The sequence below is a fragment of the Culex quinquefasciatus genome, chromosome 1 (assembly GCF_015732765.1).
Source record: "Culex quinquefasciatus strain JHB chromosome 1, VPISU_Cqui_1.0_pri_paternal, whole genome shotgun sequence".
NCBI classification, from domain to species: domain Eukaryota; kingdom Metazoa; phylum Arthropoda; class Insecta; order Diptera; family Culicidae; genus Culex; species Culex quinquefasciatus.
Window position 1 is genome coordinate 71555774 of NC_051861.1, and position 27078 is coordinate 71582851.

Here is a 27078-nt window from a genome sequence, read left to right on the forward strand (position 1 = left end):
TTTATTTTTATCGTTTTGATATAACAAAAAAATATGTTCTAAATAGGCGAATAACACTCAGCATGGTGTAAAGTTTCCGTAAAAACTATCAATAACGTAACAGTATGCCCTTGAAAGGGAGGACCCTAGTTTAACTCAGTTTTCAAAAAATGCTATCCTTTTATGTCGTGTGACGTCGGATCAAATTTCCACCAACTGCCTACATCACGTTTAAAAATGGGGTAAAACGCGGCTCGCGATCGGTCCAACAGGTCCAATCTTCTCCAGTGTCGAGTTCATAATTTGGAAGGCTTGATATGACACGCTAAAAAAGTGCTTAAAGAATATCTTTTTTTCGTCTTCTTGCAGTTCAAAGCAAAACAAAACTGTGACATGTGGGGACTTTTGAGCAGCTTGAGACAAAAAGTAATCCGGACCACCAGCAGCGTGGTGGTGTCAAACCGAGCATATGTGGTTAAAGAGGTTTTCGGGAAGATTTGGTGTCTCCAATCAACATGGAAACAGGTGCACTTGTTTAGGTCGGTTTGAAGGGTTTTGTTGACAAAGTAATACCGTCTCAATCTGAGATCAAATGATAATTCGTTAGAGAATGTGCCAATGAGTGCACAGAACGTTGTATAACAATCGCTTCCTACTAAATTACATCACGTTTAACCTTTTGCTCAAACACAGCTCAATTCCCTTTCCCCGAGCTCTTTGGAGTTTCCACAAAAGGCACACTTTTGGTTTAAGGCTTCCTCCACGCTGTGGCTTTAATTGTCGACCTCGGTGCGGATAATTGCCAGTTTCAGCTAAAGTGCAGCTAAAGTCGGCGAGTGAGCAGGGAAAGATCTTAGGAGGAAAACTTATCTTCTCATAGCCACAGCCGAGAGCATGAGAAAGTGAGCAAAGTATCAATTAAATAAATTAAAAATAATAACATTTGTTCTCACTTTACTTGTGCCGAATTGAACGCACACTAGGCCGCTTACATTGGGCAAACTACCCCAGTGTTTCTCAACCGGTGAGGAATTCCCCCCTGGGGGGGAATTTGGTCATTCTAGGGGGGGAATGAGGGTTCAATAGAAATTCAATGTCTTGAATCATTATCTGAATCATTCTTAGCAACTTTCAGTTTCTTTGACTTTTTTTTTCCCAAAATATAGTAATTAAAGTTTCAATTTCTGTGAACATTTCTTGAAACAATAAAATGATTTTTTTTTAAATATTTCTAAGGTATTTTTTGGACACAATCAGTTTTTTTTTTGTCAAAGATTTTTTTTGTGACAGATTTTTTTGCTGGTTTCAGTGAGATTTTTTACACTTTTTTAATAAGAATGTGTATTTTTTTATTGTAATTTAAACGAAAAGAAGCTCAGAATAGTGGCTTTTCTTGTTCAAGAAAAATTGATCTAATAAACAAACAATCAATCAATCAAAATCAAACCTGCGTAGTCTGTAAGTTTTTTTTTTAATTAAAATAAAACGTTTTCAAATACCTACTATAGTTTGTTGCGTAAACTACACATAAATTTGTTATGAAAATTGTAATCTTTTTGCAAACCTTAAAAAAAATTATTATGTTTGTGCATTGATACCAGTAAATTAAAAATAAGGGGGGAGAATGAAGCTCTTGCAAATCAGTCAAGGGGGGGAATGGATCGCAAAAGGTTGAGAAACACTGAACTACCCACACAGTTGAGATGCAAATCTGCCTTAGCTGGGCACTCATTTGGCACGCAGTTTTCGATGGATAGACCGATATGCATTACGTTATTGCTTCTGTTGTAAACGGAAGTGCGGTGAAGTAGGAAATGAAACGCACTGGCGGAAGCAAACTTCAACGTACTAATCAATTTGTGAATTTTGGTTGAAATCGACGTTTTACTACTTGTGGAAATAATGTTTTGTAAATTTTTGCTATGTACACAGCAAATTTTGGATTGCCATTTCAGTAAAATAATTAACTGAATGCGATTCAGTAATCATCACTTTTGCTGCAATTCGGTAATGAACAAAAACATTGCTGAAAAATCAGTAACTGCATATCTGTCAAACTGAAATGTCTCTTATGACTTATTGTTTGGATGCTGCCGAGAGAAAATCCTCTTCCAAATGTTATGTTTTTTTTTTTTATTTTGTTTTGTGATCTTTAGAAACAAAGGTAAGAACAATGTTAATAACAAATGCCTCCATGGTTTGGACGATTGATGAAATAAATGTATCCAGATTTTTAAGCGAAGATGGCGTTCGAATGGTGAACGCCCGAAATGTCAAAATCACGCAGTGGTACCAACATTACGAAAAAAGTGTGCCATGGCATGACAGCCATACTTTTTTTTCTAATGTTGGTGCTACTGTGCGATTTTGACAATTCGGGCGTTCACAATTCGAACGCTATCTTCGCTTAAAAACCTGGATATAAATGTACTGGAAACATTTTCATTGACAAGCAAAATCAAATTTTAATAACTGAAATACCATCAACGATTGCTGAATCTTCAGCAAATGATCTGTCAAACTGCCACAAGAAAATTACTGAATTTTCAGCAAAATAATTTGACGTTTCTTTTGCTGAAATTTCAGTTGTTTTGACAACCATTTTACGGAAATTTCAGTAATTCTTCCGTCAAATGTCACTTTTACAGTTAACTGAGAATTCAGTAAAATCTAAATTACTGAATCGTTTACTGAAATTTCAGTAGATGAAAATTCAGTAAAACTTTACTGAATTTCAGCAAAAAAAGTTGGTGTGGTGTGGTGGTGGTTTTTATGTTGCATTACGTAATAAAAGGACGCTCCCTTACACTGAATAAGATTCCAGATTCGGATTCAGCGGCCAACATTACTATAAGAAAGTATATCCTGACCTTTAAGACATATGCTTGCAACGTCGTGTAATTGGCACTTTTTTCTCACTAAAACTCAAATATCTCGGCACTGAAGTGTCAAAATTGCATTTTCTCAGAGGGAAAATATTCGTTGTGAAATTTCCTGCATCAATTGGTTTTGCTAGGAAAAATGGGCTACCCTAAATTAAATGAGCAATTCTGAAAAAAGTTTCGAAAAAGAGCGATTTTTTCGACATCAATCAGCCTCTCACAGCCAACAACTTAAATTTTGGTCTAGTATTGATATTGCATCTTAATCTATGGACAAAAACCTATCGTTTAAGCAAAAAACATACCAGATTGAAACAGTTTTTGTATTAATTTCAAGTGATTTTAGAACATTTGTTCAAAAAAGTGACTTTTTTCAGTGAATCGAATCGAAAGTATTTTTTTTCTAAGAAAACATTGTTACTTACATCATAATCTATCATTTAAGAAGTGAGCACCTGAAATTCCTCGACATGACCTCAAAATGGGACAGGTTACTGCAGGGATGCCACATTTGAAGATTTTCGAGCACAGGCTCAATGCTCAAACATATTGTTTTGCCATGTTATTCGGTAATATTCAATTAAATTAATTACTCACGAAAAAGATAAGATTGTTTTGCTTCTTTTGCCAAAAAAAGATTTTAAATATATTATTTTGCCATCAAGTTAAACTCATTCGCGTTTTTGTGATGTGCCCGAAAATCTGCAAAATCTGGCATGCCTGGGCTACTGTGCAATCGCTCTACATAGAAAGGAATCCCTGCACCCTGCATGTGTGACAGCTAGCCAAAGGGAATTTAGTCAGAACACCTTTTTATCACATGTAAATGTCCAACTACATTATTGATTGCACTACTCGACAAAACAAAACTTGTGTCAAGGGATTGACGATATCTCATCCGTTCCTGAGAGAAAAGGCATCCCCGAATCCGATGCAATCGACAGAATTTGATTTTATGTCCACGCGGACTGATGCGAATCTGGTAAATTTTTTAACATAAAAAATCGAACAATTTAAAAAAAAAAACTTGCGTCTCCTCCCAATTATATGAGCCATCTACAAGAATATGCAAGCGCCTGGTGCATAGCCATTTCCTTTAAGCACAACGGAAACAACCAATACAAATGTATAAAAAAGTTGTCAAGTTCTCGAGGGGTCCACAGCTAGCATTTTTTGTACGATTATAAAAAATAAATATTAAAAGTTTAAAATTAATTTATTTAAAAAACATATTTGTTGATTTATTTGTTTACTAAAATTTAATGTATCTCAAAGGTCTATGGGTACTTCGGGATGTCCATGGTCATCCAAGGACTGCCTGGAGTTAAGATCTACGAGTCTACCGCCGTAACAAGCAAGAGGTCGTCGGATTTTGACCCCGGATCTTGTGCGTATAGCATCAGTGCATATGGTAGACTACTTTATGATTGTGTTGGGATGTCCATGGTCATCCAAGGACTGCCTGGAGTTAAGATCTACGAGTCTACCGCCGTAACAAGCAAGAGGTCGTCGGATTTTGACCCCGGATCATGTGCGTATAGCATCAGTGCATATGGTAGACTACTATATGAATGTGTTGGGATGTTCATGGTCATCCGAGGACTCTCTGGAGTTAAGATCTACGAGTCTACCGCCGTAACAAGCAAGAGGTCGTCGGATTTTGACCCCGGATCATGTGCGTATAGCATCAGTGCATATGGTAGACTACTATATGAATGTGTTGGGATGTCCATTGTCATCCAAGGACTCCCTGGAGTTAAGATCTACGAGTCTACCGCCGTAACAAGCAAGAGGTCGTCGGATTTTGACCCCGGATCATGTGCGTATAGCATCAGTGCATATGGTAGACTACTATATGAATGTGTTGGGATGTTCATGGTCATCCGAGGACTCTCTGGAGTTAAGATCTACGAGTCTACCGCCGTAACAAGCAAGAGGTCGTCGGATTTTGACCCCGGATCATGTGCGTATAGCATCAGTGCATATGGTAGACTACTATATGAATGTGTTGTGATGTTCATGGTCATCCGAGGACTCTCTGGAGTTAAGATCTACGAGTCTACCGCCGTAACAAGCAAGAGGTCGTCGGATTTTGACCCCGGATCATGTGCGTATAGCATCAGTGCATATGGTAGACTACTATATGAATGTGTTGTGATGTTCATGGTCATCCGAGGACTCTCTGGAGTTAAGATCTACGAGTCTACCGCCGTAACAAGCAAGAGGTCGTCGGATTTTGACCCCGGATCATGTGCGTATAGCATCAGTGGATATGGTAGACTACTATATGAATGTAATGGTAGACTACTATATTCATATAGTAGTCTACCATATGCACTGATTCTAAACACACAAGATTTTGGGACAAAATCCGACAACCTCTTGCTTACGGCGGTAGACTCGTAGATCTTAACTCAGGGAGTCTCGGATGACCATGGACATCCCAACACATTCATATAGTAGTCTACCATATGCACTGATGCTATACGCATGATCCGGGGTCAACTGCTGTTGACGGCGGTAGATCTTAACTCGAGAGTCCTCGGATGACCATGAACATCACAACACATTCATATAGTAGTCTACCATATGCACTGATGCTATACGCACATGATCCGGTCAATCCGACGACCTGCTTGTTACGGCGGTAGAATCTTAACTCAGAGAGTCCTCGGATGACCATGAACATCACAACACATTCATATAGTAGTCTACCATATGCACTGATGCTATACGCACATGATCCGGGTCCGACGACCTGCTTGACGGCGATCGTAGAATCAGAGTCCTCGGATGACCATGAACATCCCAACACATTCATATAGTAGTCTACCATATGCACTGATGCTATGCACATGATCCGGGTCCCGACGACCTCTTGCTTACGGCGGTAGATCAGGAGTCCTTGGATGACAATGGACATCCCAACACATTCATATAGTAGTCTACCATATGCACTGATGCTATACGCACATGATCGGGGTCAAAATCCGACGACCTCTTGCTTGTTACGACTCGTAGATCTTAACTCCAGAGAGTCCTCGGATGACCATGAACATCCCAACACATTCATATAGTAGTCTACCATATGCACTGATGCTATACCATGATCCGGGGTCAAAATCCGACGACCTCTTGCTTGTTACGGCGGTAGACTCGTAGATCTTAACTCAGGCAGTCCTTGGATGACCATGGACATCCCAACACAATCATAAAGTAGTCTACCATATGCACTGATGCTATACGCACAAGATCCGGGGTCAAAATCCGACGACCTCTTGCTTGTTACGGCGGTAGACTCGTAGATCTTAACTCCAGGCAGTCCTTGGATGACCATGGACATCCCGAAGTACCCATAGACCTTTGAGATACATTAAATTTTAGTAAACAAATAAATCAACAAATATGTTTTTAAATAAATTAATTTTAAACTTTTAATATTTATTTTTATAATCGTACAAAAATGCTAGCTGTGGACAGACTTGACAACTTTATACATTTGTATTGGTTGTTTCCGTTGTGCAAAATGGTTATGCAACAGGCGCTTCCATATTCTTGTAGATGGCTCATATAATTGGGAGGAGACGCATGGTTTTTTAAATTGTTCGATTTTTATGTTAAAAAATTTACCAGATTCGCATCAGTCCGCGTGGACATAAAATCAAATTCTGTCGATTGCATCGGATTCGGGGATGCCTTTTCTCTCAGGAACGGATGAGATATCGTCAATCCCTTGACACAAGTTTTGTTTTGTCGAGTAGTGTTGTAACTCGGCAATCTGGACAAAGCGCAGAATGGCCAGAATCAGTAGAGCACAATTATTTTTCTATGGTCCGAGTTCTGAAATTTGAAAACACTTCGAAAGATGAAAAAAATGTTTATTTACATTCAGAAAACTTATCTTAGAGATTGGAGTACTAAGTGATTGTAAATTAATCAAATAGATCAAGTTCACAATCAACAGTTGGATTTCATTTTTTGCATCATTACTAAATGCTCCAACTTATTCGTTTTCCAACATTTTCTCGTAGGCACCAAAACCACCTGAAAAATGAAGAGCTCTTGGCATAACAACACTCTTCAGAACTTCAAATCGAACATAAGGTAATTTTATTGTTATTGCTTGTCTGGTTGCTTTTGGGCTCATTCTCCTCCGTCGTCGCTTGAACTGTAGAGGAGGGTTAGAGAGCATGGGTTGGGCTTCATATTTTCGAAAGCAAGGAATCGAAAAACGAAAAACCGACCATCACAAACCGTGATGCATCACAAAGATTATTTAGAGGTTGGAAGGATGGAAGGTGGTGGTGGTGCTAGTGCCCAAGGCGGCAAACAAGAAAACAAGAAGCAACTTTAAATGCATCTGCACCTGCCGTTCTTTCAAAATTCTCATCATTTCTCGCTACCTTCCACCACCAAACAATCTTGTCGGTTTCTACTTGGTTGTTTTGTTATTTTATTGCTCTTCGTCATCGTTTTGGTTTGATTATGCTACCTTTTTTCCTTTTTTCTGGGCAGTTGCACAAATCCAACAGAAGAGTTAAATATGATCACAGTTTTACTTAAAAGGATAATGGAATTAAAACCAGGTGATTTTGTTTCACATGATTATTACGATATTTTCACTAAACATCAAAAAATATAATCGGCATTTTTTCTTGCAACAAGACCCTCCGAATCATTTGCATATGCTGCACATACGATAATCACAATGTATCTTTTTGCAACATCCTATGAAAATTATGATCGCAAACAATGGCAGTATTGGGCAACTACGTCGCAACAGTTAAATAGCTGTGAACCGGAAAGTATGTGCCTTATGCTGCTGTTATTATGTATCCATTCAACAATGCAATGCTATTTGAAAAGTACCCGAGCAGAGAGTTGTGATTTGAAGATAATCTACTGCAATTTACACATTTCATAATGTTTGAAAATAACTAATGATTGAGGGTTTAAACACCCAGAACTGGGCATCTTATCTCATTTAAAATTTTGTTTATTAAAATATACTCTGTAGCAAATCGACAAAAGTAAAAACAAAACATTAACCGCTGGTATAATTTCAACAGGGAAACCATCAAAAGCGTGAACAAGTGAGTATAGAGGAGGGATTGAGTGTGGGAGAGGCTGGCAAGATGAGGCAAGGCAAGAGGGTAAGTTGGAACAATTCAATGTCATTTTATTACGGTTATTGCTGCTACATACATGTGTTTGGCAAGAAAGGAAAACTGGAAACACACCTGGTACAAACATTACATTTTGTTGCTTGCCCGAGCTCCGTTGTCCCCTTGACTTTTTTTTGAGCCGGAAGGCCGGAATCAACAGTGTTACCATTTTGAAATAATAAATTGTTTACATGCAGATTTTATTTTACATTTTCTAAACTAAATTATCTAGTTAAAATACATTTGTGCAGAAATGGCACTGTTAGTCCAAATTAATTCCATATTCACTCCAACATATTTATTTTGTGTTCCTATTTTAGTATTTAAAGATTTTTAGATTTTTTTTTTAAAAAAAGGTCTCATAATTTTTTTTTGTCGGCGATTGTCCACGCTCCATACAAAAAAGTTTATTGTTTTGGGGGGTGGGGGATAGAGACCCTAAATAGGATAGAGACCCTATTTAGGATCTCTAGTGGGGGAGGGGTTGAGATTTCGAAAAAAGTGCCCACGTGGAACAATCCACAAGGCTTGCAGGGAACAGTCTACAAGGTTACAAGAAAAATCACAGCTGTGTGAAGCTTTTGATTAAAACACTATTTGGCGGAAATTTAGCTGATAAAACGAATGTAAATTAAAGTTTTTTTTTTTAATTCAGCAAAGATACAACATTTTGTTATTACTAAACCAAGGATCAATCACTGCCCTATAAACATTGCCTCTTCCGCCTCTCCGATAACATCTCTTCTCGATTTGCATCGGATATCTGTGTAGCACCAGTTGGTGGTGCACATATGTAGTACACAACCCACCTCCCACCTCTTTAAATCTGAAGCTAAGTACACTTTACACACTCCAAACCTCGCTCGCTCACAATAAGTGTACGACGACTGCATATAGCTTGTTTTTATCCACATCGCACAGTGCGAGCGAGCGAGCGAGCAAGTGAACGTTTCGTGTTTCATTTCACTTTGTTGTTAATCATAAGGAAAAATAAAGTCAATTAGCAGTTAGTGCAACCTTCGCACCGTTCACACGAGGTCCCACCTCCCACTCCCACTTCCCGCCTCCGATCTCCTCCTACTCCCACTCCTAGACCCTACCTACCCATCCAATACCATACTACTTAACTGGGTGGTGTTGCGCAAGTGTGTTTGTTCGTTTTGCGTTTCAACATAGTTTTTTCCGTTCTTCTGTATACTCCTCTGCTCTGGTGTGTGGGTACTTTGTTTACTATAGTGAAACACACAAACGTTCAATTGTACAAACATTGCCTCTCACATTTTGCCGAGAGGGGCTAGCGTGTGTGTTGGTTTATTTATTATCATCAATTTGATCATGAATTTCAAATTATCACAATTTATTTTTATATTTATTCGGATTTCAACTAAAAGTGAAAGTTTGTTTCCCATATTCTGGTGCACTCGTTAAAACTCACTGAGCCCCCACGAGAAGGGGGTTGATCGTATGCTGCTGTTGCTGTCATTTTGAAAAATATTTACATACAATCGCCGTGTGTAATCAAATTATGTCAATTAAGATTAAACGATAAGATAAACGAAGGGTTTTTGCGGTTGCACCACGTCGCGAACGAGCTTAGGTGGTTTTTGTGGAATAAACGATACGGATTGTTGTTGTTGTTGTTCTTACTATTCAGGTGTGGGTCGTGATTATGATAACGTATTTTGTTGGGCAAGATAACACGATAACTAGTTCATTTCTAATAGCAAATTGTAATGAAAATTATTTTATTTTTTAAGAAAACACTGAAGGAACTCCTGGGGTGATCCTTTCAAACAAATTTAAAATGAATAGAGGTTTGATTTTTATTATATTATTCCATATTAATTAGTTAGAGACGACATCGAACGATTGACACGAACATCATTTTCCAGGAAGTATATCCAGGCTTTGTTGGAGGAAGGAGCGAGGTTTTGCGAATCCTCTCTGAAGAGCTAGCGGTTGACCACATCCGAGATCGGTTATGTGCTGGACATCTCCCCGAAGAACTGAAAAACGAGATGCAATCTTTTGTGGCCGATTTGTGTGAAGATCGCCAAAGAAGTTTGCTCGGTGATGTGCGCTAAGCACTTCCAAGTGAAGAATTTTGTGCCGAGTTGGAAGCCGCACCACTTCAGACCTACGAGAAAACCAAGAGCTGCCGTTGTGACAAGTTCTCAAAGCGAAAAGTGTCGCGCACCAATCAACGTTGTGACACCTTCGATCGAAGTTTCAAGTTCTGCGAGGAATGTGCGTCGAATATTCCCACGATTTAGATGATTCCGTACGGTCACTATCACATACCATCAGCAACAAATCAAATAAAATGAATGAATTGACTCTAAATAATGTGTTTATCTCTAAAAACAAAGATAAAAATTTTCTATAAAAAAGGATTAGCTATATTTTGACAGAATCTTACAAACCGGTATCCGGAACATCCGGTGTGGCTGTATTTGGAAGGAATTTTGTCAAAGACACTTGAAATAAATTGCAAAGTAAATACCTAGCTGATTCCATGATGTTTGAGATGTCGCATGACCATCTTGAGTGATTCTGAGAAATGGCCGCATTGGAACTGTTATCTGGAACATCCGGTGTGGCCATATTTGGAAATAATTTTGTCAAAGATACTTGAAATAAATTGCAAAGTAAATATCTAGCTGATTCCATGATGTTTGAAGAGTCGCATGACCATCTTGAGTGATTTTGAGAAATGGCCGCATTGGAACCGGTATCCGGAACATCCGGTGTGGCCATATTTGAAATAATTTTGTCAAAGACACTTGAAATAAATTGCAAAGTAAATATCTAGCTGATTCCATGATGTTTGAAGAGTCGCATGACCATCTTGAGTGATTTTGAGAAATGGCCGCATTGGAACTGTTATCTGGAACATCCGGTGTGGCCATATTTGGAAATAATTTTGTCAAAGACACTTGAAATAAATTGCAAAGTAAATATCTAGCTGATTCCATGATGTTTGAAGAGTCGCATGACCATCTTGAGTGATTTTGAGAAATGGCCGCATTGGAACCGGTATCCGGAACATCCGGTGTGGCCATATTTGGAAATAATTTTGTCAAAGACACTTGAAATAAATTGCAAAGTAAATACCTAGCTGATTCCATGATGTTTGAGATGTCGCATGACCATCTTGAGTGATTCTGAGAAATGGCCGCATTGGAACTGTTATCTGGAACATCCGGTGTGGCCATATTTGGAAATAATTTTGTCAAAGACACTTGAAATAAATTGCAAAGTAAATATCTAGCTGATTCCATGATGTTTGAAGAGTCGCATGACCATCTTGAGTGATTTTGAGAAATGGCCGCATTGGAACCGTTATCCGGAACATCCGGTGTGGCCATATTTGGAAATAATTTTGTCAAAGACACTTGAAATAAATTGCAAAGTAAATATCTAGCTGATTCCATGATGTTTGAAGAGTCGCATGACCATCTTGAGTGATTTTGAGAAATGGCCGCATTGGAACTGTTATCTGGAACATCCGGTGTGGCCATATTTGGAAATAATTTTGTCAAAGACACTTGAAATAAATTGCAAAGTAAATATCTAGCTGATTCCATGATGTTTGAAGAGTCGCATGACCATCTTGAGTGATTTTGAGAAATGGCCGCATTGGAACCGGTATCCGGAACATCCGGTGTGGCCATATTTGGAAATAATTTTGTCAAAGACACTTGAAATAAATTGCAAAGTAAATACCTAGCTGATTCCATGATGTTTGAGATGTCGCATGACCATCTTGAGTGATTCTGAGAAATGGCCGCATTGGAACTGTTATCTGGAACATCCGGTGTGGCCATATTTGGAAATAATTTTGTCAAAGACACTTGAAATAAATTGCAAAGTAAATATCTAGCTGATTCCATGATGTTTGAAGAGTCGCATGACCATCTTGAGTGATTTTGAGAAATGGCCGCATTGGAACTGTTATCTGGAACATCCGGTGTGGCCATATTTGGAAATAATTTTGTCAAAGACACTTGAAATAAATTGCAAAGTAAATATCTAGCTGATTCCATGATGTTTGAAGAGTCGCATGACCATCTTGAGTGATTTTGAGAAATGGCCGCATTGGAACCGGTATCCGGAACATCCGGTGTGGCCATATTTGGAAATAATTTTGTCAAAAACACTTGAAATAAATTGCAAAGTAAATACCTAGCTGATTCCATGATGTTTGAGATGTCGCATGATCATCTTGAGTGATTTTGAGAAATGGCCGCATTGGAACTGTTATCTGGAACATCCGGTGTGGCCATATTTGGAAATAATTTTGCCAAAGACACTTGAAATAAATTGCAAAGTAAATATCTAGCTGATTCCATGATGTTTGAAGAGTCGCATGACCATCTTGAGTGCTTTTGAGAAATGGCCGCATTGGAACCGGTATCCGGAACATCCGGTGTGGCCATGTAAGGAAATAATTTTGTCAAAGACACTTGAAATAAATTGCAAAGTAAATACCTAGCTGATTCCATGATGTTTGAGGTATCGCATGACCATCTTGAGTGATTCTGAGAAATGGCCGCATTGGAACCGTTATCCGGAACATCCGATGTGGCCATACTGGAGGCGGTTACAGATTGTGGGCATAATAAAACATTGTGATTGCATTTTGCAGTGAATACCAACCATAATAATATTGTTTATGACAAAAAACTGGACATGTTCCAGTATCAACAGAACCGGTATTCGGAACATCCGGTATCGGTTCTGTATGACCAGAAGTTGATTGAAGTGACTCGAAAATGGCTAAAGAGCAAAAAAGGATCATAATTTATTAGTTTTTAATGTTTCCCAACGATTTTCTCGATTATTGATTTTAGCGAAAGCTTGTTTTGCTTCTGCTGAAAGGGGAGGGTCAGGATGGATGGGTCCCAACCCATTTTATGGCGCAACTAATCCTCTTGATTTTGCAACATGAAGCACTCAAATCGGTTGAAAACTGACCAAGTTACATCGATTTTACTAAACACAAAACGTCCCGGGTCTTTAAGGGTTAAGGTATATTTTTAGGGACCGTCATCTGGGGTGACGTTGGGTCTGGGGGTGAGATTGGGGTGAATTGGGTCCCCCTCCCAGATCCAATATCATCCCTGTTTTTAATCAAATCAATCTTAATGAATACGTGGGAGGAAACAATTCTCAATGATAGAAGTTATGTCTAGGCGAATCATATAAAATTCCACAATAAAAACATATTTTAAGCCCAGTCCGTTAACGGCAGCTAGGCTGCTACTTTTTTGCTGCCTAGTTTTCAGTTAATGGTACTTGTCTGAAAATATTCTAAAACAATTGAAGCACAATAGATAAGACCGATTCTTCGGCAATTTTTCATAATATTCTCATGTTTTTTTCAGCGTTTTTTTTTAAGAAACCCCATGTAATAACATTATTACATATTTGGAAAGATAATTAATTTTCCTACACAGAATATCATGCGCTCCCCCTGAAATGAAAGTGTTTTGTTACAGGACAACATCGTAAAACTGGACTTTTAAAAGGCACACTGCAACAATCGCTAGAGATTTGCCAATTTGTTTTTTAAAACTTTTGCTCTTCTACACATTATCACAATTTGAAAAACGAATCTTTCACTCCTTGAACTGAACAATCCGGTTGAAATTTGGCATTTTTTTGCGTGACGGGACAACGAAAGGAGCAGAACTATGGAAAAACTCCTCTCCCATTGCCTGGATATACTGGCTTTGTTGGAGGAAGGAGCGAGGTTTTGCGAATCCTCTCTGAAGAGCTAGCGGTTGACCACATCCGAGATCGGTTATGTGCTGGACATCTCCCCGAAGAACTGAAAAACGAGATGCAATCTTTTGTGGCCGATTTGTGTGAAGATCGCCAAAGAAGTTTGCTCGGTGATGTGCGCTAAGCACTTCCAAGTGAAGAATTTTGTGCCGAGTTGGAAGCCGCACCACTTCAGACCTACGAGAAAACCAAGAGCTGCCGTTGTGACAAGTTCTCAAAGCGAAAAGTGTCGCGCACCAATCAACGTTGTGACACCTTCGATCGAAGTTTCAAGTTCTGCGAGGAATGTGCGTCGAATATTCCCACGATTTAGATGATTCCGTACGGTCACTATCACATACCATCAGCAACAAATCAAATAAAATGAATGAATTGACTCTAAATAATGTGTTTATCTCTAAAAACAAAGATAAAAATTTTCTATAAAAAAGGATTAGCTATATTTTGACAGAATCTTACAAACCGGTATCCGGAACATCCGGTGTGGCTGTATTTGGAAGGAATTTTGTCAAAGACACTTGAAATAAATTGCAAAGTAAATACCTAGCTGATTCCATGATGTTTGAGATGTCGCATGACCATCTTGAGTGATTCTGAGAAATGGCCGCATTGGAACTGTTATCTGGAACATCCGGTGTGGCCATATTTGGAAATAATTTTGTCAAAGATACTTGAAATAAATTGCAAAGTAAATATCTAGCTGATTCCATGATGTTTGAAGAGTCGCATGACCATCTTGAGTGATTTTGAGAAATGGCCGCATTGGAACCGGTATCCGGAACATCCGGTGTGGCCATATTTGGAAATAATTTTGTCAAAGACACTTGAAATAAATTGCAAAGTAAATATCTAGCTGATTCCATGATGTTTGAAGAGTCGCATGACCATCTTGAGTGATTTTGAGAAATGGCCGCATTGGAACTGTTATCTGGAACATCCGGTGTGGCCATATTTGGAAATAATTTTGTCAAAGACACTTGAAATAAATTGCAAAGTAAATATCTAGCTGATTCCATGATGTTTGAAGAGTCGCATGACCATCTTGAGTGATTTTGAGAAATGGCCGCATTGGAACCGGTATCCGGAACATCCGGTGTGGCCATATTTGGAAATAATTTTGTCAAAGACACTTGAAATAAATTGCAAAGTAAATACCTTGCTGATTCCATGATGTTTGAGATGTCGCATGACCATCTTGAGTGATTTTGAGAAATGGCCGCATTGGAACTGTTATCTGGAACATCCGGTGTGGCCATATTTGGAAATAATTTTGTCAAAGACACTTGAAATAAATTGCAAAGTAAATATCTAGCTGATTCCATGATGTTTGAAGAGTCGCATGACCATCTTGAGTGATTTTGAGAAATGGCCGCATTGGAACCGGTATCCGGAACATCCGGTGTGGCCATATTTGGAAATAATTTTGTCAAAGACACTTGAAATAAATTGCAAAGTAAATATCTGGCTGATTCCATGATGTTTGAAGAGTCGCATGACCATCTTGAGTGATTTTGAGAAATGGCCGCATTGGAACTGTTATCTGGAACATCCGGTGTGGCCATATTTGGAAATAATTTTGTCAAAGACACTTGAAATAAATTGCAAAGTAAATATCTAGCTGATTCCATGATGTTTGAAGAGTCGCATGACCATCTTGAGTGATTTTGAGAAATGGCCGCATTGGAACTGTTATCTGGAACATCCGGTGTGGCCATATTTGGAAATAATTTTGTCAAAGACACTTGAAATAAATTGCAAAGTAAATATCTAGCTGATTCCATGATGTTTGAAGAGTCGCATGACCATCTTGAGTGATTTTGAGAAATGGCCGCATTGGAACCGGTATCCGGAACATCCGGTGTGGCCATATTTGGAAATAATTTTGTCAAAAACACTTGAAATAAATTGCAAAGTAAATACCTAGCTGATTCCATGATGTTTGAGATGTCGCATGATCATCTTGAGTGATTTTGAGAAATGGCCGCATTGGAACTGTTATCTGGAACATCCGGTGTGGCCATATTTGGAAATAATTTTGCCAAAGACACTTGAAATAAATTGCAAAGTAAATATCTAGCTGATTCCATGATGTTTGAAGAGTCGCATGACCATCTTGAGTGCTTTTGAGAAATGGCCGCATTGGAACCGGTATCCGGAACATCCGGTGTGGCCATGTAAGGAAATAATTTTGTCAAAGACACTTGAAATAAATTGCAAAGTAAATACCTAGCTGATTCCATGATGTTTGAGGTATCGCATGACCATCTTGAGTGATTCTGAGAAATGGCCGCATTGGAACCGTTATCCGGAACATCCGATGTGGCCATACTGGAGGCGGTTACAGATTGTGGGCATAATAAAACATTGTGATTGCATTTTGCAGTGAATACCAACCATAATAATATTGTTTATGACAAAAAACTGGACATGTTCCAGTATCAACAGAACCGGTATTCGGAACATCCGGTATCGGTTCTGTATGACCAGAAGTTGATTGAAGTGACTCGAAAATGGCTAAAGAGCAAAAAAGGATCATAATTTATTAGTTTTTTAATGTTTCCCAACGATTTTTCTCGATTATTGATTTTAGCGAAAGCTTGTTTTGCTTCTGCTGAAAGGGGGGAGGGGTCAGGATGGATGGGTCCCAACCCATTTTATGGCGCAACTAATCCTCTTGATTTTGCAACATGAAGCACTCAAATCGGTTGAAAACTGACCAAGTTACATCGATTTTACTAAACACAAAACGTCCCGGGTCTTTAAGGGTTAAGGTATATTTTTAGGGACCGTCATCTGGGGTGACGTTGGGTCTGGGGTGAGATTGGGGTGAATTGGGTCCCCCTCCCAGATCCAATATCATCCCTGTTTTTAATCAAATCAATCTTAATGAATACGTGGGAGGAAACAATTCTCAATGATAGAAGTTATGTCTAGGCGAATCATATAAAATTCCACAATAAAAACATATTTTAAGCCCAGTCCGTTAACGGCAGCTAGGCTGCTACTTTTTTGCTGCCTAGTTTTCAGTTAATGGTACTTGTCTGAAAATATTCTAAAACAATTGAAGCACAATAGATAAGACCGATTCTTCGGCAATTTTTCATAATATTCTCATGTTTTTTTCAGCGTTTTTTTTTAAGAAACCCCATGTAATAACATTATTACATATTTGGAAAGATAATTAATTTTCCTACACAGAATATCATGCGCTCCCCCTGAAATGAAAGTGTTTTGTTACGGGACAACATCGTAAAACTGGACTTTTAAAAGGCACACTGCAACAATCGCTAGAGATTTGCCAATTTGTTTTTTAAAACTTTTGCTCTTCTACACATTATCACAATTTGAAAAACGAATCTTTTACTCCTTGAACTGAACAATCCGGTTGAAATTTGGCATTTTTTTGCGTGACGGGACAACGAAAGGAGCAGAACTATGGAAAAACTCCTCTCCCATTCTATGGCTAAAAATTTGGTCAATATTTTCAGCTTTTGAGGTAAGAAACCCCATTTAAAGTACATTACAATTATTGGGTGTGAACAAAAATGAAATCTTTCATTAAAAAAAATCACATTGAATATTTAAAAAAGTTACATTTTTGTGTAGAAGCTCCGAATCGGTCATAAAAAAAGGTTTCGCTGCACAAAAACAACAGCACAATCGATTTGCTTTTCTACCGTTCGAACTAATACGAAGTTCCATACATTGTTGCATACAAATTCAAAATGTTTAAAATAAAACAGCATCATCTTCACCACCGTCATGACCGGTTATGGCATCCCTAGATGTGGCCCATCTGAATTGTGTGTTTATTGTTGCACCTCGTTGCAGTTAGTTTTAGTACCCCTCGACTCTATTGCTCAATGCCTGTTTTGCTTGCCTTTCTGCTGTGAGAGTCAAAATGTAGAAAAAGTAACGAGTACCGATACGTGTACGAGTACGTACACACGTTAAGACTCTGCGAGAAGCATTGAATAGTCAGCGACAAAAAAAGAACTAACAAATGTTTGCGGTCAGCGGAAAACTTGTTTGAGGTACAAGTACGGAAATCAAAACGATCGACGTTCAACATGCATGTTAACCATGTTCCGTTATCATAATTTTACGAGGTTGTCTCGAGCTTTATTTGCATTACCTGAAAAAATGTTACGAAAACCCATGAGTTGATTTTTTTTTAAATCAGTTTAAAATTCCTATAACTCAAATGTTATAACCAGTAATTTTCTCAGTAAGCTACAATTTCTGCAAATGATAAGTGCTAATTATGGTCAAAACAATCAACTTAAGCAGTAAAACGAGTTGCGAAACTAATTAGTGCATACATTTAGTACACACACACAAACAGCATAAACTCGTTAACACGCTCAGCTTCACTTCTGGGTGATTGATACTAGACAAAACCCAACTATCGCGCTCTCGCTCGGCTCGGCTCAGCTGGTAGCCAGCCAGTCTGCCATAGCTTAGTTGGCTTGCTAATACTTAGCAAGTAGCAGCTGTTGCAGCAGCCTCAGTAAGTGGGGAGGGAGCTGCTGCAAGGTCAGCTGATGACGATCGCGCGACTAGCCCAGTTGCTGAGGAAGGAAATGAGGCACGGCACTGTGAGATGTGGGACGAACGGTGCAGTTGCTCACCTTAAGTGGTTCCGTTACCGTGGCTCTAATAATAGTAATCCACTTTGCAATAATAGTGATCACGTTTTAGTGGTTGGGTTACGTAATAGTGGAATGCATAGTAGTTAACTGATACTGTTATTCTGATGAAGTTGGAACAGATAATGAGATTTGTTTCACACAAATATTGTTTTAACAACCTATCCGTCATGAGTTTCCTATGCAGAAAGGACTTTTTGAAAATTTAATTTAGTTATCTTCTTTTCTATTAAAAATATATTGTATAATGAAAAAGATTTTAATATGCAAGCAGTAGAACAAAGGGATGTATTTATTAGAGTGTAACAAAATGACTTTTGGGGGCATTCAAGGTTTGTTCCGGTGGGCATACTAAGCCCAAATCAAAATATGAGCTTGATTGGACGTAACTGGAGCTGGCGCTCCACCCTTCAATTTTAAATGGGATTTAACCCGTAAAAAAAGATTTTTTCAAAAATGTCACTTTTTGAGGCATTTTGGCCACTAAAGCGTTTATTTTCAACATCATTGGCGTGTGGTCCAGATCCTTGCGCATCTATTGGTATATATAACATTGACATTTGGAGCACCCTGGAGCTCGGTACAGGCCTTCAAAGTTTGGCATTTTTTTCGAAAAATCGGTCCCGGCAAAAACGCCATTTGATTATGCCGGGGCCGATTTTTCGAAAAAAAAAATACCAAACTTTGAAGGCCTGTACCGAGCTCCAGGGTGCTCCAAATGTCAATGTTATATATACCAAAAGATGCGCAAGGATCTGGCCTACACGCCAGTGATGTTTTTGGTAAACACATTGGTGGCCAAAATGCCTCAAAAAGTGTCATTTTTGAAAAAATCTTTTTTTACGGGTTAAATCCCATTTAAAATTGAAGGGCGGAGCGCCAGCTCCTGTTACGTCCAATCAAGCTTATATTTTGGATTTGGGCTTAGTATGTCCACCGGAACAAACCCTTGAATGCCCGCCAAAAAGTCATTTTTGTTACATCCTAGTATGTATGCATGTATGTATTAAGACCTCCGTCTTAGCAGGACTTGGTCATGACTTGTTACTATGCAAGTTTTTCAAAATTGTTTGTTCGTAACTAAATGAAAACCATTGTAGAAGGTTTTGTTAACCAGTGGTTTTATTGTTTTACTATTTGCATGGTTAATGAAGCACCCAATCTTTATAAGTAATCTTATTTATTTATTTCAAAATGGCTTAAAAAATCGTTCCGTTGCTGAATTCTTCCTTTTAAACTAAACCTCTTTTCCACCTTAGTGAGCCGTTTGTAACACAGTTTGTAAAAAGTCAACAACAACGAACGATCCCAAACAAAGTGACACAGATATCGATGAAATAAAACGAGACAGACACACGACAAACATCCCCGATAGTGGGAGAAATCGGATGAATTCCGTGAAGTTAGCTTACGTTGTGTTTCACCCTTTATCTCTTCCAACGTAAAATAGCGTTTACGATGTGGCTGCTACATGGTGATTATGAATTCCATTGAATTATATGCAGTTTTATTTTATTTATTTTTCTGTTTCTGTTTCGTCTGTTCAAGTTGCTCTTTCTATGTTTGGTCTCTTTCGTGCTGCTGCACCAACTTGCACTATTGACACGGTATTTATTTTCATTATAGTTTACAGTCACGATCGTACAATTAGCATATTTATCAAGGGGAAATAATTGATTTATCTTTCGTTTCGTTCTCGTTCGCAACAACCAAAAAGCTTTCCTTGTCTCTCCTTTTCTAGTTTTCTAGGTTCAAATTCATGTAGTGCTAAAGTGCATCATTGCACTGGCTGCCATTTTCTCACACAATCATCCTCTTTCGTCGTTTTCCTCGGCAGTTGCTCAATGTTAACGTAGTTGGTTATAGCTTTCTTTTATGGGGAAGCTTTTTATGCTAAACAAAACGATAAAATACACAACAAAAAGTCCAAAACGACGAATGGAAGAAAAACGAGCCTTGTGTACACACAGTCACACATTCACATACACACACAACCTGTTTAACTGCATTCTTGTTGAAAACTAGTGAAAAAGAAGAAGAAAAGGTCGAAGAAGAATGATAACCGTAATGCTTAACTGTGTTTGGGGGCTGTTTTGCTCAAATAAATGCGGTGAAATATTGTAGAAAAGCTCACATAGAAGAAAGATGATGAGGAGGAAAAGAAGTAGGACGAAATGTAAATGGGTCTTAGCGGTTAGTGGTGTTTACTGCATTTGGAAGCAATTTACTAACTGCAAATGTGCGATTAGCCCGAAATTGTCTGGCTATGAGAGATCCAAAAAATTTCCATTTAAACTGGTAAAGTCGGTCATGGGAAGATGGACAAACTAACCTAATATATGCTTCAAAATTTATTTGGTAATGATTATCTTTCAATGCTTTTTAGCAAAGTTATGGAACACTATGGAACCATCCATAAACCATGTGGACATTTTTTTTTGGAAATTCGGCATATACAGAGTCTGATACAAATTATACTTTCCCATAATATCGCTACCGCACGCCATGGCGGAAGGCAATTATTATTGAAATTGAATGTACCTAAAAAGTTTTTTCGTGGAAAGGTAGCTAGCCCTTTTCGATATCTGTGACCTAGAAAATATTTCACCTAGGGATTTTCGATTTTTTGTCATTTTCAGTTTTCTAACTGTATAAATGGAGGCGCACGGTACTTTTGGTTACTTTGCGGTTGCACAGCACCTCGCAAATGCTTTTGATTGCAATGGATACTGATCAAAGGGGTCGTCCATGAAATATTTCACAATATTTAAGGCCCCACCCACGGACCGGCCCGTGGCTTAATGACTACGGCACCCGCCTCATAAGCGGAAGGTACCGGGTTCGATTCCCGACCGGTCTCCTTGAAATTATTCGACTATAATTGAACTTTGAATATGAACAAAAAACGCATGGAATCAGGTGGGATTCGAACTCACACCTTTGGTTTGGTAATCAGATGCTCTAGCCACTCGGCCTGAGTGAATTAATCCGTAGTAGTGAAATAATGTCACAAGGTCATTTACTAAATAATACAACAATCCCTCTCCCAACGATTCCCCTACACACACCATATTCCATAAATAACTCGAAGTGGTTGGTACGGTATGTCCCCACTTCTTCCCCTGATGATTCCATGAAATGTGGGTTCCGTTCATAGAATCTGTCTCTTGCGGTTAATGCAACGCAGTAGGCCGGGCCACTTTAGTGAGTGTAATACACTTCGGGGGTTCTCGAAAGACTTAGAAAGCGTAATCTAACCATAAGTTCTTCCCGGATGCTTTCTTCGGACTGGCTGCGCTTGTGTTCGATTAGATTAGATTAGATTATTTAAGGCCCCACCCACCCTTACAACCCCCCCCCTCATCACCCTAATTTATTTAACAAAGATAATAACATTATTTTTAGTATGAGGCGTCCATAAAGTATGGCACACTAAAATCTGCAAAAATTAACCCCCTCCACCCTATGCCACACATTGTCACGCTAGCTACCCCCCGCCCCTTGAAAAGTCCGGCATTTTCTAGGTCACAGATATCGAAAAGGGACCTCCTTAGCTATCTTTCTACGAAAAAACATTTTAGGTACATTCAATTTCAATAATAATTGCCTTCCGCCATGGCGTGTACCTGTTACCGGGTATTGGATTGAACCACAAAAAAAAAAAAAAAACAAAAAATGCCAATCCCCTGAATTCCGGTGTTTTTGGCAAAGATGATTTTTTGTTTTTGAAAAAAGGTGAAAATAATTGCAGATCTATTAAAATGTTACAATATCGTCAACTGTGTGCTATCTTGTGACATAGACCAGTTTGGTCGATAATGAGTTAATGATGACGTTTTGCTATACTTAACAAACACTACAAGATGCTTTGACCCGATTTTGGAAACTTGCTTCCGTTTCCCGGATATCGCAATACACACTTGTGACATAGACCAATTTATCATCAAAATGATTGTGCACACTTGTGACACGTCATACATGTTGTTGGAAAATGTGGAAAAAATTACTTGTTTTTCACAAATTTATGTGTACACATACTTTCTAAAGGCAATGTAACCTTTTGTTTGTAAAAATATACTAATTAAGTCGATTGAACCATTGATTTGAGCTTATTTTAGTTTGTATGGGAATTCTGTGCACACTTGTGACACGTAGTACAATTTTACTTTCAAAACACACTTGTGACACGTGCTTTTCAGATTTTTGTTTACATTATCTACTGTATTTTTTAACTGGTGTAACCAAATTAGTTGAAACTTGGAGCGTTTGTTAAGCGATAGTATACGAACCGATTGCTTCAAAAAGTTTGGCTCTATCATTCATAGTTTTGAAATTATTTACCAACAAACTTTAAAAATCGATTTTCTCGAAATGTACTAAATGGTCGTTGTCACAAGATAGCACACAACTGACGATATGTTAACGTGTTTTTCAAAACTCTCGGGTCGATTTGCATAAGGTCCTAAGTGCCTTTTGTTACCAATAATCTATTTCAAAAATATTTTTGAGATTCAATTCAATATTTCAAGCAAACCAATGTAATTGAGCCTATGTCGAAGTGTAAATAAAGAGTCTATCATGCTCACGTCAGTTGATGTTTATATTATTAGCGAGCAGGAGAGGCATTGGCCCAATTACATTGTTTTACTTGATTTATTCCAACATCAGTAGATAAAAAACTTAATTGTATGGAGCGTGAACTTTCGACAATTGCCGATCGAGCCATCTGAATTGGTTTTACTGGGAATGGAATAGCCTCAATTAAGTGAGCATTTCTGAAAAAAAAAGTTTCGTAAAAATGCGATTTTTTCGACATAAATCCGCTTGGGAGAAACCAAATCCCTGAATTTTGGTCAAATATTGATAGATAATCTTGATCCTTGGATACAAACCTTTTATTTGAAGACAAACTAAACCTTAATAAAAAATTTTTGGTGATGATTTAGTCGATTTATCAAAAATTTGTTTAAAAAATGATTATTTTTTAGTAATTATAGTAGCTACCTTAAGGTTTGTTAACGTTTTGAGTTGCACAAACATTTAAAAAATCCGGAAACAACAAAGAACCATACCTTGTAAATGTACTGATCGAACATGTTTACGTCAAATTCTCCTGTGCCACCGTTGTAACTAGTTTCCATCGTAACCGGTGGGGTATCGTCCGCGTGTTGTTCAACCAACACACGTGAAGGGACGGCACACGGAAGAAAACCGGATCGTTGATCGATTGTGGGTGTGGGTGGGGCCGGGTGGCAGTTCCAATTTAGCAGCAGGGAAAAGAGAGGTGGTAAAGACAGATAGGAAGACGAGAGAAAGAAAACAACGGAATTATCTCACTTATAATTGTAGCACATCGATTATTTTCTTCTTCTCTTTTTCCCAATTTTCAACTTGGTTGAGCATCTTTTTTTCGCCTCCTTCTTTCTGCCTCAATTTTCTTATTTAAAAGGATAATTACTTATTTTCTTTTTATGCACGATTAACTTTCAACACTGGCGTTGAAGTCACCACACACAAAAGCACAATAGCTCGCAGATGAGTTGCTTCACTTTTGCTGCTGTTGTTGTTGTTTCTTCTTCTGGCCGGTTGCACAAACCAGGAAGAAGAGAGATTTTTTCCTCTTTTTTTATTCACTAACTTTTTTCCTCCCTCTCTCGCTCTGGCTTACTTTTTTTCTCACTCTCACTTGTGATCACGAGCGTGTTTTGCACGTCACTTAATTATTCTAGGTTAATTTTGATTTCTTTTATTTTCAGCTGTTTTCGTGAACTACTTTCCGCAGCTGATGTTTTGTGGGAGTTGATGAAAGAGACACGGATTGCACTGCACTATACTGCGAATGAAGGGGTTGTTTTTATTCCGGGTTAGAAACTTTATAGGATGCAGCTTTTCAATGCCAAAATGTTTGATAGTTTGTCTGAAAAAAAGAAATTAAATAAAATTAGGGTCATGTCGTCTCATTTATAGCAAGAATGAGAGGATTTAGAAAAGCAGTAAGAGATAAAATAAACAAAATTTTCGTTCCTTTTTTTAGAGAACTTTTCACTAAAAATGCTTTTAAAAGGAACCATATCACCTTTAATTTTATTTGTCAGTTAAATCGCATTTTCTTATAAAAAAAGCAACCAAAACCCTTTTGTATACATATAAAAAATGTGTATGTGCTTACACTGCAACTTTGGATGACATTTTAATATTCTTAAAATTTTTATTCCATTGGGTTGAAAAATACATAACATTTGTTTAAAAGGAAAAAATGCCTACCTGAAAAATTGCAGTTTCTACATACAATGAATACCGTCTGATTTGATAGTAAATGCCCATAATAATAGAGATTAAAATTTGAGAATATATGTTATTTAAAATTACTTTTACCCAACTATTAACTGATCCTGACTTAATTAATTGAAAGGGTTAGGCCGCTGCAAATATTTTTTTTGAAGTTTATGTTCCTCGACTCTGACCAAAGTCGAGAAAAAACAAATAAAATAAAATAAAACACACGGTGGTATCAACATTTTGATAAAAAAGTGTTTTAAAATGCATTTTAAATGTCAAATGTCAAATTTATTTAGTTAATACACGAAAAAAAATCATTCTCGAAATCGTAAAATAAATTCACGAATGCGAGAACCACGGATGCACGTTTAAAATCAATAATAAAAAAAAAATAAAAAAAAAAACAAACCAATTAAACAAACTCTTAAATTAATTTATAAATACCACCTTAAATACAACATGAATGCGAGGAAGGCACCAACCACCTTAAGGTGGATTACGTAACGTTTTTTTTAAATTATGGTCAATTACAATAAATATTTCAAAGGTTATTCCAAAAATGCTCATTGCACAGTGGGGCCCAGACCACTGCTACACAGTAAAAAATAATGTAAATTTGGAAGCTGTAATTTTGGAAGGTTGAATATTACCTCTTTTATGATGTAATTTTACCTCAATTTAGACTGAAAAAGTGACATTTACACCTTTTTCTGACATAAAAGATGTACCCCTTCCCAGATGTAATATTACCATGATTTTTTTCCTGTGTAATCTAATGAAAAAGACCGCGAATTTTTCTACTCAAAAAATATGTGTTTTCTACTAAAAAATTATGTGAACATTCTCAAAAAAACGATTGGCGATAGCCATATCCATCGGAAACCTGCTGAAACGGTAATTTTGTTTACTTATTTGTCCCTAAATAAATATTTTATTATTTTAATATTTATGATTTACTTTGATCCGAACGAAAATTTAACGGGTAGTGCACCGAAAATCTTGGTAAAAGATCCATTTTATCGCATTTTTGATTGAATAGAATGAAAATGTAGCTTATCAGGGACAAATTGAACAAAAAGGTGAACTGGTGGTCCACCGAAAACCTCGGGAAAGGAACCATTAACGCTATTTTTTTTTATTGAACAGGATAAAAAAAATTAGAATATCAGGGACAAGTAGCTCAGAATGCCCTCACCTAATTATTATTTTTTTTTTCAATTATCGAAGACCAGACAATTTGACACGCCTAATGTAAACTGTCAAACTCGCAATTCTTTTTTCTGGAAGCATGAAGTTAATTTACTTCAAGATTGAATGAACCATTTTGGCTGAAATTTTGAGTAGATGCTCTCACGATATATAATTTTCTCTTTACATCACCCTTGATAGCAGCCGTTTTGGTTTTGGAGCAGTGGTGATGATACCAAAAAATGTCAAACTTTGTTGGCCTATACAGAGCTCTACAGTGCTCAAACTACAATGTTTTACCAAAATCTGCGCAAGGATCTGGTCTACACGTCGGTGATGTAGAACGTAGTCGTTCAGTGGCTAAAGTGCCTCAAAAATGGTAATTTTTTGAAAAAATAGTTGGCATTTTTTGAAAAAATGTTTCACGGCTAAAATCTTATTAAAAATTCAATTGCGGAACGCCAGCTCCAGTTATGTTATGGGATTTGCACGCCCACCGGAACAGGCCCATGAATGCCAAAAAAGTTATTATTGTTACATCCTAATGTTATATAATAAGTTTTTTAGATCCGAGATTTTTTTTTCCAGAAATGAGCTTGGAGGCATAAAAGGGTCAATTTTTAGCCATCTCATTGGCAATCAAGGGTCAATTTTTAACCATTACAGTCCAGACTCGATTATCCGAAGGTCTTGGCCAAATTTTGCTTCGAATAATCGAAAAATCGGATAACACCGACCGCCAAAATTTCTGCGCAGACTTAACTCGAGGGGAAGCAGGAACTTTGGGGTCCCCAAAATCACGTGCATTTTGAATTTTTCAAAAATAGTTTGTCTGGACCGAATGGTTTTTCTCCAAAGTTTGCATGGAGAATTAGTGCGGTTCGGTTCTTCTACATATTGCATGCAATTTTTGGGTTGTATGCAAGAGCAACGAACCGGCCTAATTCTCCATACAAAATTTGGAGAAAAAACCATTCAGCCCAGACAAACTATTTTTGAACAATTCAAAATGCACGTGATTCTGGGGACCACAAACTTTATGCTTCCCCTCGAGTTGTTTAAATCCAAGATGGCGGCCAAAATAACGGTGATGATATATTGAAAAAATATTTTTTTAATTTTATAGGCAATCAACCATTAAAATTTGAC

The 27078-nt window shown here is 37.7% G+C and overlaps 1 protein-coding gene across 6 annotated transcripts in view; it reads right to left on the reverse strand.

Moving 5' to 3' along the window:
* LOC6034452 (TOX high mobility group box family member 3) overlaps nucleotides 1-27078 on the reverse strand; it is a 92445-nt gene that overhangs the window by 64179 nt on the left and 1188 nt on the right. For 2 of the 6 annotated variants that reach the window (XM_038255128.1, XM_038255192.1), the window contains exon 2: nucleotides 23535-24379. In XM_038255128.1, the coding sequence (XP_038111056.1) occupies nucleotides 23535-23603 (69 nt within the window). In that variant the 5' untranslated portion in view covers nucleotides 23604-24379. The remainder of the gene's footprint in view (nucleotides 1-23534; nucleotides 24380-27078) is intronic. The other 4 variants (XM_038255017.1, XM_038254910.1, XM_038255067.1 and 1 more) reach the window with 4 other exon arrangements.